Source organism: Populus nigra, chromosome 4, assembly GCF_951802175.1.
Source record: "Populus nigra chromosome 4, ddPopNigr1.1, whole genome shotgun sequence".
Taxonomy (NCBI): Eukaryota; Viridiplantae; Streptophyta; class Magnoliopsida; order Malpighiales; family Salicaceae; genus Populus; species Populus nigra.
This window is the reverse complement of record NC_084855.1, coordinates 10,480,763-10,495,174: the sequence shown is the minus strand read 5'-3', so window position 1 is coordinate 10,495,174 and position 14,412 is coordinate 10,480,763. Positions and strand designations below refer to the sequence as shown.

The 14,412-nt window shown below is 36.3% G+C and overlaps 1 protein-coding gene across 1 annotated transcript; it reads left to right on the top strand.

Moving 5' to 3' along the window:
- Nucleotides 1-1,501: 1,501 nt before the first annotated feature.
- On the top strand, nucleotides 1,502-9,982 carry LOC133690931 (eukaryotic translation initiation factor 4G-like). Its single transcript, XM_062111213.1, has 10 exons — nucleotides 1,502-1,676; nucleotides 1,793-1,986; nucleotides 2,098-2,252; nucleotides 2,415-2,555; nucleotides 2,726-2,799; nucleotides 2,882-2,938; nucleotides 3,250-4,638; nucleotides 4,754-7,932; nucleotides 9,026-9,220; nucleotides 9,329-9,982. Exons 2-10 carry the CDS (start codon nucleotides 1,817-1,819, stop codon nucleotides 9,657-9,659), a joined length of 5,691 nt encoding a protein of 1,896 aa, XP_061967197.1. The 5' UTR covers nucleotides 1,502-1,676; nucleotides 1,793-1,816; the 3' UTR covers nucleotides 9,660-9,982.
- Nucleotides 9,983-14,412: the final 4,430 nt, after the last annotated feature.

Sequence of the window (14,412 nt, the reverse complement as noted above, 5' to 3'; positions counted from 1 at the left end):
AATTGATTATGATACACACATTAATTACTGTTGTTGCAGTTGATTAGAATTCACATATTGCTTTTCTGCTCCGGAGGCATAATTTCTTATGATGAAAAATTTTACACAGTACATATAATTTTCATTGAATTTTAACATTGTCATAGCTTAATTTTGGATCACCAAAAATTCATGTTGTAAAAAATATATTTCTTTAAGAAAATATTCAAATATATAAAAAAATAATAAAAAATTTAAAGTCCAAAAATATTATTGGATCACAAATAAATGAGTTTTTGAATAACATTAGGTCAAAAGGCTAGATGAATAGTTATATTGGAGTATTGTTGATAAAAATAGACTAAAGAGGGATTTAATCACGTAAATTGAAAATTGTAGAACTAAATTGGACCAAAAAGCAAAGATTGAAAACTCAATTACAACAACGAAACTCCTAATTAATTGAAGAAAACAACGAGAATTTAAGATCAAAAATACTGAAGATTTGAGCTGACTTATAAAATAATTAAATCCAATGACTTAATTGGGTTTTGAATGGGCCTAGTTAATTTTAATCAAGGATTTAATTAAAAACAAAAATTAATTTGACAAAAATTATAAGAATCAATTAAGTTTAAGATAACTTTTCAAGTAAGATTATAAAGATATTTTTAGAATCTTTGCAAGTATTTTTTTTTGGCATGTTATCACATGTTTTTTTTATCATATAAATAAATAAAATAAACTTATTAAATTTAATTGGGTCACCTCAAGTCAGAAAATTTTAATAATTCTTTAAAACATCAAGCAATGCATGCTTACTTTTATTTTTATTTATATATATATATATATATATTTAATTCAAGCCGTGATATAAGGTGAGACACTAATGAAAACAAATAAAAAAGTATAAATACGAGTAAACCTATATATTTAGGTGTTATTTAGAATTATATTCTAAATGATGTTTCATGAAAATTCTATTTTTTTATTTAAAATTAATTATTTTTATATATATTTGAATCGTTTTGATATAATAATATTAAAAATATAAATAAATATTATTTTAATATATTAAAAAAACAACCAGCACAATATTCACCAAACACTTTTTCAATGTCATCTCCCCCCCATATTTGCAATGCACTAGTTCAGGTTTATGTAACATGTAATTTTAATATAAACGGAGCATCCCTGGAGCACTCAACATCCAACAACCGCACTCCATGTAAAACTTTACAAAACTTTCCCCCGAAAGCAAACACCTTCGCAACACTCCAAACACCACAAACTTTCCCTCCAACCCACAACCGCCATGGCGGCGCGTGAAGCAAACTTAAAGTAAAAGGAAAGGTCGGCGACACAGTAAAAAAAAAAAGGTAAAAAAGGAAAGGAAGAAGAAGTAAGTGATTGACTGACCTATTCGATATTGGATTTGGATCTCCTAAAAAACCTAAACATTTGACCATCGCCTTGCCTTTAGTTAGTTTGTTACCATTCCCATCTATCCTTCTCTCTCCAGGATTTTTTTTTAATCTTAAAAAATTATAAATTTATAACTCATACATGCTTTGCTTCACTTATTTTTTTTTCTTTTTTTTTTATCCCTTCCCCCCCTCTCCCGTCATGACCGTCCAGTAAAACCCTAATTTCCTCTCTTTGTTCCCCACTCCCTCTCTTCTTCCTCACTTCACCGGGTACGATATCAATCAACTTTCTAATCAGAAACCCTAATCAATTATTAACGGTTACTGACTTTTGATGTTGAATTGTCTGGTGGATCTGATTTTTTTTTAATTTTAAATCTTTGCAGATAATTTATTGAAAATAAGAATATATGTCCTACAATCAATCAAGGGGTGGCAGTGATAAGAGCGAGTTACAATATAGGAAACCAGGACGATCCGTTAGCTCTAGTCAGCAACGGACTTCCTCTGTTTCTCACGGTAAGGGCGGTGGCCCCCCCGTCCCTTCACCGTCTTCTTCTTCTCTTTCTTCCAATCGCAGGTACCCGCTCTCTTTCCCTTTGTTTTGTCAAAAACTCAGGGTTTTTATTTATCTAAGAGGAGGATGAGTTAAGGTTTACTCTGTTTTGATTTTTTTTTGGATGTTGGGCAGTTTTAATAAGAAGCCTAGTAATCTTACGCAAGGAGGAGGGCAATCTAGTAGGGTAAATTTGCCGTCTGGTGTGAATTCTTCTGATTCCGGTAATAATGCTGCTTCTACAATCCGTAATGTGCAGAATGGTGTCCTGACGCAACACCAATCACATGGTATGTTTGATGATTTTTACCTCCTTGTAGGGAAAGAATTGCGCTTTTGGTGGAAGGAATGGGACAATTGAATGCAAAGTTTGGAGTTTTGATGCCTTTTGGCTCGGAAAGTTATTTTTTTTCCTTATAATTTTTCGATTGTTTTGATGTTTTGTTTTGTAGGAACATCTGATGCAAGCAGTGTTGCCAAGCCGACAGAAGCATCGGCTGCTCAGAGAAGCACCCGAGATGTTCCAAAGGCTCCAACTTCTCAACCTGCCGCCATAAGTTCGGAGAGTGGAGCTCACATGACACCTGCCAAGGGTAGGTTTGCCCCTTTTTTATGTGAACGTGCTACTATGGGTACACACGACTTTAATGCTTTTTGTGTGTGTCTGGTATAGTGATCTTCAGCGTCTGTTTCTCATGATATTGTTTTGTAGTCCTGGATTGGAATATTAAGTCATTCATTTACATTTTCTTCTGATGCACAGCCCCCTTAGATTCATCTAAGGCATTTGCTTTTCAATTTGGGTCCATTAGTCCTGGATTTATGAATGGGATGCAGGTAATTGTTACTCTTTTAAGCTTTTAATGCAACTTGAAACTTGCAATATTTAGTTTTTGATCGCTGAAGGATTGTGCTCTAGGTTCCTGCTCGAACAAGCTCTGCGCCCCCTAATTTGGACGAGCAGAAACGTGACCAGGTATGTATGTTCTCCCCCAACTAGCCACTCTTTTCTCCCAAGCACTTTCTTTTTCTTGGAATATCCTTTGAAGCAGTTTTCGACACTGGAAAATAATAGCAAGCGATTTCTCCCAAGCAGTTTTCTTTATCTATTTAATGGTATTCACTTGAATTCCATTACAGTCGTTGGTTTTGCGTGTATTATAGTATGTGTTTTAGTTATTGCATCTTGATAGTTGTATATTGTTTTGATATTTGGCTGGAGATGTATATAGTCATTATGTCTATAAATAAATATCAAAGCAGTTATGCCATATCTTCAACTTGCAGGCACATCATGATACATTTAGGCCTGCTCCTTCATTACCGACTCCTGCTCCTAAGCAGCAATTGCCCAGGAAGGAAGTTAGTTCATCAGTCCAAACTAGCACTGGAGAGGTTCATTTAGTTCCCAAGGCCAGCAAGGAGACACAACTCCCACCTGCACCATCTGTGAGCCAGACACAGAAGCCTTCTGTTCTTCCGATTCCTATGAATTCTTTGCAGATGAAATATCAGCAGCCACCAGTCTCGGTTCAGTTTCGTGGTCCAAGCCCACAAATCCAGTCTCAGGGTGTCCCAGCAAATTCACTTCATGTTCCAATACAATTACCTATGGGGAATGCTCCTCAAGTGCAACAGTCGGTGTTTATTCAAGGTCTCCAACACCATCCTATGCAGCCTCAAGGAATGATGCATCAGAGCCAAACCATGAGTTTTACGAATCCAATGGGTCCTCAGATACCTCAGTTAGGCAGCTTAGCATACGGCATGACCTCCCAATATTCCGCACAGCAGGGTGGTAAATTTGGCAGTCCACATAAAACGCCTGTCAAGATTACTGATCCAAAGACACATGAAGAGCTGAGGCTTGATAAGCGAACAGATGCATATCCAGATGCTGGATCATCAGGACTGAGGTCTCATCTCAATGTTCCCCAGACCCAGCCAATTCCATCATTTGCACCTTCTCGCCCAATTAACTATTATCCTAGTTCCTACAATGCCAGTAATTTATTTTTCCCAGCTCCAAGCTCTCTACCATTAACTGGTAGTCAAATAGCTCCTAATTCTCAGCTACCACCTAGGTTTAACTATCCAGTTAGCCAGCCCCCCCAAAATGCACCATATATGAATGCATCTGCTCTTAATTCGCTTCCACTTAGTAAGTCTGGGACAGCATCTCATGGTGTTGCAGAGCCACAGAACTCAGAACATGCTCGTGATGCTCGTAATGCAATCTCCTTGACTCCATCTGGGGCGGTGCAAGTGACTGTTAAACCAGCTGTTGGCTCTCATGGAGAGAAAGTTGTGGAGCCATCTTTTCCAAAGATCTCCTCTGTTGTTGAAAAGGGTGGATTCTTCAAATCCTCAAGGTCATCTGGGGAAGCTAGCCCATCTCACTCTCAAAGAGATTCAGAGGCTTCTTCAGAAAGCTCCTTACAGCAGATAAAATCTGGTGGTGAATCATTGGTGAAGCCACTGCCAGTGGCAGCTAAACAGCCTGCAGCAGTTGCTGTTGACGGTGCAGCTTCTGCTTCACTAGCTCAGTGTGAGGAGGCATTACCAAGTGTATCTAATGCTGAGGGCCGAAAAAAGGAAGCTCTGAGTGGGTCAAACTTTATCAAGGAACATCAGAAGAAACCAGGCAAGAAAGGAAATATCCAGCCTCAGCATCAGGTACTAATATGCTGATTTCAAGATCACACATTCCTTTAATTATCACTCTATTTTATTTTATTTTTGTTAAAGTGGTTCTATTTCTTCATTTGCTTTTTTTTTTTTCCTTTTACAGATTGGTGGACAGACAACCTTGTCTTCTCACACTTTGGAACATGGTGTATCTTCTGGCACTGGGGTTTCTGAAACTGCAGAAAATGAGAAAAGTCCTCCATCATTAGCAAACAGTGAAGTTTTGACAAAATCAATCAAGGAACCAGTGTCAACGATTGCTGCCTGGAATCCTGATGTTTCTGAAACCAAGGTTGACAATGCTGGAGATGCTTTCGACAGTGTTTCATCTCAAGTTCCTGTTGCTGGAATTGCTCATACCACACACATTTCTCCTCATGCTAAGCTGGATGATTCTTCACAGCTGGAAAAACTAAAATGTGAAATTCCAGCAAAAGAAGACGAAATAGAGAAATCTCTGTCTGAATGTCCTAAACAAGATTACAACATTTCTTCAGCATCAATTAACTCAAAATCTGCAGACCAGGTCAAGCAAGATAAAGAGGTATCTGATTCAGTGGTCACATCTGTTGGCAATGAGGTTCCAGCCTCAGAAACTGCCCAGGAGGGGCTGGTGGAACCCGTGACTTGCCACACTGCAAATGACCACATATCAGATAATGCGGGTGCTTCCACATCCAGAAAGTTCAATTCTGCAGATGACATAAAGCCTTTGGATGCATCTTTGAGTCACAGTGATAACATAGGTAATAAAGAAGCTTCTGTTACCAAATCTGGTATTTCAGGTCATCAGGGTTCTCCACCAGTGCCTGATCTCTCAGAGGCAACTGCAAAACATGAAGGGGAAGGTGCAGAAAATGCTGGTAGTGGAACAGTCCCCCTTGAAGTTTCTGGTTACAAAGAAAAGCCTTCTGAATTGACTAGATCAAAGAGTACCACTAATAGAATGAAGAAGAAGAAAAAAGAATTTCTTCTGAAAGCAGATCTTGCTGGGACGACTTCTGATCTTTATGGGGCATATAAAGGCCCAGAGGAGAAGAAAGAAAATGTCATCTCTTCAGAAGTCATAGAAAGCACTAGCCCTAATCTGAAGCAGGCACCTGCTGATGCCCTTCAGGTTCAGACTGTAGCGAGTGAGAAAAGCATGCAGAATAAAGCTGAGCCAGATGATTGGGAAGATGCCACAGACATGTCTACACTGAAATTGGAAAGTTTAATTGATGGGGAACTATCACTTGGAGGATTGGGACAACATGATACAGATGGGAATGCCAACACATTAAAAAAATATTCCAGAGATTTCCTCCTTAAATTTTCTGAGCAATGTACTGATCTTCCTGGAGGTTTTCAAATTCCATCTGATATAGCAGGCTCCTTGATGGGTGTCAATGTTTCTCATCTTGCTGATCGTGATCCATGCCCCAGTCCTGCAAGGGTTATGGACAGGTCTAATAGCGGATCTCGAATAGACCGCCGTGGGAGTGGTATAGTTGATGATGGCCGATGGAGTAAACAGCCTGGTCCATCCGGTCCTGGAAGGGATTTACACTTGGATATGAGTTATGGAGCTAATGTAGGTTTTCGACCTGTTGCAGGAGGCAACTATGGTGCTCTGAGGAATCCACGAGCACAGAGTCCTGTACATTATGGAGGAGGGATTTTATCCGGACCCATGCAATCAATGGGTCCACAGGGAGGGCTGCAAAGAGGTGGCTTAGATGCTGACAGATGGCAGCGTGCTGCTATTTTTGTCCATAAAGGATCATTTGCTTCTCCTCAGACTCCATTACAGACTATGCACAAAGCTGAGAAAAAGTATGAAGTGGGTAAAGTGACAGATGAAGAAGCAGCCAAGCAAAGACAACTGAAAGGCATATTGAACAAGCTAACACCTCAGAATTTTGAGAAGCTTTTTGAGCAAGTAAAAGCTGTTAACATTGACAATGTTGTCACACTTAATGGCGTTATCTCACAGATCTTTGACAAAGCCTTAATGGAGCCTACTTTCTGTGAAATGTATGCTAATTTTTGCTTTCATCTAGCAGCAGAGTTGCCCGAACTCACTGAAGATAATGAAAAGGTAACTTTCAAGAGGTTACTTCTGAACAAGTGTCAGGAAGAATTTGAGAGAGGGGAGCGAGAGCAAGAAGAAGCTAATAAAGCTGATGAAGAGGGTGAGATTAAACAGTCTGAAGAAGAAAGAGAAGAAAAGAGAATCAAGGCTCGTAGACGAATGCTTGGTAACATAAGACTTATTGGAGAGCTGTATAAAAAAAGAATGTTGACTGAAAGAATAATGCACGAGTGCATCAAAAAGTTGCTGGGTCAGTATCAGAATCCCGATGAGGAAGATCTTGAGGCTCTTTGCAAACTAATGAGCACGATTGGAGAGATGATTGACCATCCCAAAGCCAAGGAGCATATGGATGTATATTTTGACACGATGGCAAAATTATCGAACAACATGAAACTCTCATCTAGGGTTAGGTTTATGTTGAAGGATTCTATTGATCTGAGGAAAAACAAATGGCAGCAGAGGAGGAAGGTTGAGGGGCCGAAAAAGATTGAGGAAGTGCATAGAGATGCTGCTCAAGAACGACAGCTGCAAACTAGTAGGCTGGCTCGCAATCCTGGCATCAATCCTTCTCCAAGAAGGGGGCCTATGGATTTTGGTCCAAGAGGGTCAACAATGTTGCCTTCTCTGAATGCACAGATGGGGGGTTTTCGAGGGTTTCCCACTCAGGTTCGTGGGCATGGCACCCAGGATGTTCGGTTTGAGGAAAAACAGTCTTACGAGGCTAGGACTTTGTCTGTTCCCTTACCTCAAAGACCCCTTGGTGATGACTCTATTACTTTGGGTCCCCAAGGTGGACTTGCAAGAGGAATGTCCATTAGAGGACAACCTACCAGTATGGGTACTCTTGTAGCTGATATTTCTCCAAGCCCAGGTGACCCAAGAAGAATGGCAGCTGGTTTGAATGGTTCTAGTGCCATTTCAGGACGGTCAAATTACAGCCCAAGGGAAGATATCGTTTCAAGATATACTCCAGACAGATTTGCAGCTCCACCTGCTTGTGATCAAATGAATGGTCAGGAACGAAATATGAATTATGTTAACAGGGATCTGAGGAATCTAGATCATGGTTTTGATAGGCCTCTTGGATCATCACCACCAACAAGAGCACAAGGACCACCTTTTTCCCAGACTACCCCAACAGGAAAGCCGTGGCCTGAAGAACGACTGCGAGATATGTCCACGGCTGCAATAAAAGAGTTTTACAGGTACCATTTCCTCTCATGCATGCGTTTTGCCCAGTCATCTCTCTATTATTGGTTTTGATTATTTCTAAGCAGAATCATAATCAATTGGTATTGAAGTTAATTATTGGTTTCACCCATGTTTAACATGTTTCACCCAAATTTAACATGTTTCACAAACTTCAGTACTGTGTTTCGCAATGTCTTTTGTACTCAGATGTATCGCATTATGCTATCATACAAAAATAGGCATAGCTACATGCAAGTCTGCTGGTTGCTACTGTTGAACACAATCTTGTTTCCTAGGGATTGACAGTATTTTCATGTAGGAAAGGGAGACTATTGTCTTTGTGATTCTTTATACTTGGTTTCTCCATACACGTGTAAGCTCATCATTCTGGGAATAAGACAACCTTTGGTTCAGGTGTTATCAACAGGGTTAAAAATAGACTGCTTATTACCAAACTGGGTGAGGGTAATTGTAGCTTGTGGTAGAAATGTATGGACCGTGAAAAATGATGCATTGTTTATTATATAACAAATCTATTCAGGAGTTATTTTTGGTTTGTATTACATTAACAAGATAGGACATGAGAAAAATGAAACGTTTGGAAACCCAAGGACGCCGTGTTTAACTGACAGTTACACAGTTTTAGGGAAATCACAATCAATGCTTGGGCATGAAATCCCAATCTGAGACGTGATATGAGTGTGGTAAGCATTAAATAATATTAGTGTGGTAAGCATTAAATGATATGAGTGCACTCCAGGGTAAACCTTTACTCAGTTTAGCTTCCATTTGTCCTTCTTGATAAGCTGAATGTTATGTTGCTCCTGAAAAGGTTGGATGGGATATATGATAGTTTGTGTTTTAATTTGAGGAAATCTGTATCTGGCAGATTTCTTCCGGACTGTTGTAAAATTTGTAATCAACCTTAACAATCCCCTTTTGTCGCCCTTTTTATTTGGCTCTTTTTTTCTTCTTCTAGTTCTACCATAATGGTCATAATATTTGTGTTATGGCAGAAGAAGCTGATTTCATGAGGGTTGAGTGTAATATATCATAAGGCTCAGCATGTAGAATTTTCTCACATCGGTTTAAATGTTCTCTTTTCAGTGCCAGAGACGAGAAAGAAGTTGCTCTATGTATTGAAGAATTGAATTCCCCAAGTTTCCATCCTTCAATGATCTCCATCTGGGTTACAGACTCATTTGAGAGGAAGGACTTGGAGAGAGATCTTTTGGCCAAGCTTCTTGTCAGCCTTGCAAGATCTCAAAATGGCATATTGGATTCAAACCAGCTCATCAAAGGGTAGGAACAATTTACCTTGTCTTTGTGCTTCATTGAGTTTAACATCTCGCTTATCCACAATGTATAATATCTACAATATGATTGCTTTTTTATACTTTGTTTGACCAGGTTTGAATCCATCCTGACTACTTTGGAGGATGCTGTAAATGATGCCCCCAAAGCACCAGAATTTCTCGGACGCATCATTGGCAGGGCTGTTGTAGAAAATGTTGTCCCTCTATCAGAGATTGGGCCGTTATTACACGAAGGCGGAGAGGAACCGGGCAGCCTTCTCAAGTTGGGGCTTGCAGGGGATGTTCTTGGCAGTATTTTGGAGATAATCAAAGTGGAGAAAGGAGAAGCTGTCTTAAATGAGATTCGTGGTGCCTCCAATTTGCGTTTGGAAGATTTCCGGCCTCCAGACCCTAACAGATCAAGGATACTAGAAAAGTTTATTTAGATGATAGTGATGCTCATTGTATCTTTTTAGAAAAAAAAAAAAATCATGTCTTGTGCTTCTAGGTTTACTTATTAATTTTCAAAAAATATTTTTCCATATGGGTGGGGCGGGGGATTTATACATGGGATTTCCATCTACATGTTTTAATATATTCAAATGCTCACCGCGAATATAGAAAGGTTCAATTGAGCGTCCTAATTTTCAGGTCTCGAGTCTTTGGCAGGCATCTAGTGTTTAGTTGCATGGTTTTCGCCATGCTTTCCATTGTGAACTTTTTATTTTCATTTTCTTATGATTGATTTTTCATGAGTGTGTTATTGGAAGTGTACAGTTTCCGTAAATGTTGATTTCAACATGCAAGCAAGAATGGATAACCGATACTAATGTATTTGTCCTTGTATGGTGGTGGAAGCTTGAGATTTCTACTTTGAAAGCTGTGTAAAAGCTTTTAATGTTTTTGACTTTGAAAGGTTTGTGTTATGGGCAGAAGCGCATGTTCTTCAACAAAAAAAAAACTGTTTTTTTCGAAGCGCGCAATTTAATCCTTTTGTTCTTGTTTTTTTATAAAGGGGTTTTTTTTTAATAGAATAACACAAATTACCGAACTTGCATGCTATTCTGGTTATTGGTTGACAAAAGCTGCTGATGAAAAGAAGATTTTTCAATTTAATTAAGGCATATTGTCCTAAATAAATAAGTTTTTTAAACAATAGGTGGATGTATTAAATGTATCAAAGGCTGCTAGGTTGTTATATTAATTGTTTAAAGACCTATCAATTGTTTAAAGATGTTCTGTATGTTCGGCTACAAAATATTGTGGATATAATTACTAATAATGCTTCTAATTATGTTGTTGTTGGCAAGTTGTTGATGTTATGCATATAATTACTAATAATGCTTCTAATTATGTTGTTGTTGGCAAGTTGTTGATGTAAGAATTTCCTTTAAGATTTTGATTTTTTTATGTTGCTCATTACATTAATCTCATATTTTAGGACATTGGTAAATTATAATTGTGATATCCCACATCGGAAGCGAGTGTTCAAAGCCAGGGCTTTATGAGTAGTGCTGGTCGCTGACCTGTTATACGCGTTTTAGAGTGTCAAACTTAGAAGTGAGCTCATGTCACTAGGAACAAAACCGTGAGGGCAATGAGGGCGGTGAGGCCCAAAGTGGACAATATACAGCAGGTTGGGTCGGGCTATTACATTTGCTATCAGAGCCGAGGACGACTCGTCTTAAGGTGGGGGATTGTAATATCCCATATCGGAAGCGAACGTCCAGAGCCAAGGCTTATGAGTAATGCTGGTCGCTAACATGTTGTACGCATTTTGGGGTGTTAGGCTCAGAAGTGGGCTCACGTTATCAGGAAAAAAACCGTGAGGGCACTGAGGGTAGTAAGGCTCAAAACGGACAATATACAGTAGGTTGAGCCAGGCTATTACATTTGGAATTAGAGTCAAGGACGGTTTGTCTTTAGGTGGGGAGATTGTGATATCCCACATCGGAAGCGAGCGTCTAGAGCCAGGGCTTTATGAGTAGTGTTGGTCGCTGACCTGTTGTACGCGTTTTGGGATGTCAGGCTCAGAAGTGGGCTCGCGTCACCAGGAACAAAACCGTGAGGGCAATAAGGCCCAAAGCGAACAATATACAACAGGTTGGATCAGGCTATTACAACAATCAATTTGTTCTATTGTTGAGCATACTCCTAGTATCACAAAATATATTTACAATCATTGTTATCCATTACATTTGATGAGAAAGTTCACTAAAGGAAAAAAAAAAACTCCGTCCAGCTCCTACTCACTTTGCTACCAATTTCATTGTATTGCATAACATTTTAGCTTATAAAGATGAGTTGAGAGAAATGGTGACATCTAGGAATGAATATCCTCTGCTTACACTAAAGATAACAAAGGAAAAAAAATCTTGTTGAGAGTGTTTTGAACTCTTTGTTTTGGGAAGAATGTGTAATAATTGTACGAATGATTGAACTTTTAGTTCGAGTTCTATGAATGATAGACCTTCAATGGAATATTTTTATGGTGTTATTTATTGCGCAAAGGAAGAAATGTTGAGGAAATTTGAAAATAGAGAGGCTAGAATGGTCTTTCTTAGATATTATCAATAATAGATGTGATGGATATATATATATATATATATATATATATATATGTGACAACATTTTGGTTGCATCCTTGATTTCAATATGATGCAAATGAAATGGATAAACATAGGAGCACTATTTCTGGACTTCTAGATGTTATTTAGAAAAATGCACATGGAAATCTAATATTGCAAAGTAAGATTATACGTGAGATTAAGTTGTTTAGGAATGAAGAACATGACTTTGGTTGAGTGTTCGCGATAAATAATCACAACCTTATGCCTCTAGGTATATTATTTTTATACTTAAAAAATATTCTTTTACATAATATTACTTACTAATTTTGTATATAAATAAATAATGGATGACATATAGAACTAGTGCTTCAAATCTACAAAATCTGGTTATACATGTTTTAAATCAAACTTGTAGTTCTTTAGAATATGAGAGGAATTTAAGTATTTTGTAACATATTCACTCCAAAAAAAGAAATAGATTGGAGCACCAAAAGCTTAATGACCTTGTTTACGTCCATTGCAATTTGAAATTGAAACAAAAATATTTTTCTTTCCTCTAATTCTTTAAATATTATTTTATCTCATTTGGTAGTATCACTAATACTTATATTTTACCTTCACTTTGAATATGTAGGAATTAGTGGAAAGGATGAAGTTATGTCCAATTAATTTTAAGATAATATGTGACATTGGATATTAGGTATTAGAAGATGACTCATTAATGTTGACAACTGAAGAAGCAAAAAGTTTTCATCATGCTTTATCAATAATGACCATCAAGATACTTAGATGATGGTAATTAATGATGGATCATTTAGTGAAAAATATTATTTAAAATAAAGTATTGTTTAACATATAATATTTATTCTTTTATTATGTTTTAAATGTCGATTTCATAAATATTAATGAGACTGAAGATGATTGTGATGATTAAGTTATAAAGAAGCATGATGATGTTTTATTAGGTGTTGATGATATTGTATCAATATTTGTTTTGAATTTTACTCATATGGACACCAAAGAACTTAATGCGTTCATTCAACAAAAATAAATGTGTGTTTGTGTTTTTTTTTTTTTTTTATGAATGTTGGTTTAAAATTTATGTTTTTTATGCTTTGTTTTAAATATATTAGAATTTATATTTGATTTGTATTTTGTAAATTGAATTATATTTATATTGTTTGTTTAAAATTTAAATTTGATTAGTATAAGTGTTGCATTGGAATTTTTTTTAGGTTGACCCGACTCAAGTCAACCTGGTTGACTTATAAGTCATTCATTGTATCAGATTGACGACCAGATCAAGTTTAAAAACTACGATATATAATAGTTACATTTCTATTTATTTACAAATATGTCACTACTCTTTATTTAGGTAAGTTGTTTGCTTTCAGGTATACTATCGTGACCAACTTTCTTATATTATATTTAACAGTCATTGTTTTCCAAAACTTTTCTTCATATTTTTTTGATAATATTTTTATTTTGTTTATAATTAATTTTATTAAAATTATATTTAACAGTCATTGACTAGATTTTACTTATTCAATGCATATTTTAAGCAAATTCATACATATAACACACAACCCATATATGAAATCTACCTTATATGTGTTGTATTATTTAAAAAATTAGTCTGGGACAGGTTTTGTTTTTCTTTTCATAAAATGATTTGTTCTTGAAAGCGTTTTCGAATTCAAATTGGGTTGGTTGCTCCATATCTCAAAGATCCATTACTAGTTATTATATTTCTTTTAGTATTCTCTTATGACGACTTTCTCTACTTTGTGGTAGAAAAGTTTGCTCACGTCTATAGATCATCTGAATTTTGTGCAAAACATAAAAAAAATGCTTTGATTTCATCCCTAATTCTCTTTTCATTATATTTTTATTTACATAAGGTTTGTTGTTATATTGGTAGATTGTCTCTTTAAGTTTATTTGAATATAATGCTAGGAATTCAATTCAAATCTTATTGCTCCGATATATTTAGCTGATTCCAAGCAAATGAAGAATGATCTTCATGACAATCATAATCAATGTATTCCAAAACTTGCAAATCATAACGGGAAATTGTAGGACATATAATGCAAGAGAAAGTACATCACATGTTTGATAAATGTTCAAAATAAAAATGCAATCTTGTCAGTATAGTATTCATGGAAATTTTATAATTTTAATATTAGAAATAATAAAAAAAGCATTTTAAACCTTATGTTAATTTTGTAACTTTAATATTGCAATGATTTTTTTTAGTCATTATACGGAATATAACGATAATATTATAATAATATAATTTGTTTTTGTATTATTTATAATATTATCATTATATTGCATGTGTAATGGAATTGTGTTTCTTAGTTCAATTGAGGATTTTTTATATCAACTTAGACATTAATAATAATTAAAAAAAAAATCACAAACAATTTTAAAATTGTATCCATCGTATCAGTTTTGGTGTATTCACATAATTTTTTTAAAATGCTAATCCTAAAGATTGAATTCATGAAATCGAACCATCAAGAGATTAAAATTTTGTAAAATTGGCAATTTCTTTGAATCATTCTGAAAAAAATTAATAAAAAATCTTTAATCTATTTCATAGAGGCCCTTGCTGTCGAGAGAGAGA

Coding starts and splice junctions, on each gene's coding strand:
- LOC133690931 (XM_062111213.1), top strand. CDS start 1,817: ATGTCCTACAATCAATCAAGGGGTGGCAGTGATAAGAGCGAGTTACAA. Junction 1,987..2,097: donor TCTCTTTCTTCCAATCGCAG/GTACCCGCTCTC, acceptor GATGTTGGGCAG/TTTTAATAAGAAGCCTAGTA. Junction 2,800..2,881: donor GATTTATGAATGGGATGCAG/GTAATTGTTACT, acceptor ATTGTGCTCTAG/GTTCCTGCTCGAACAAGCTC.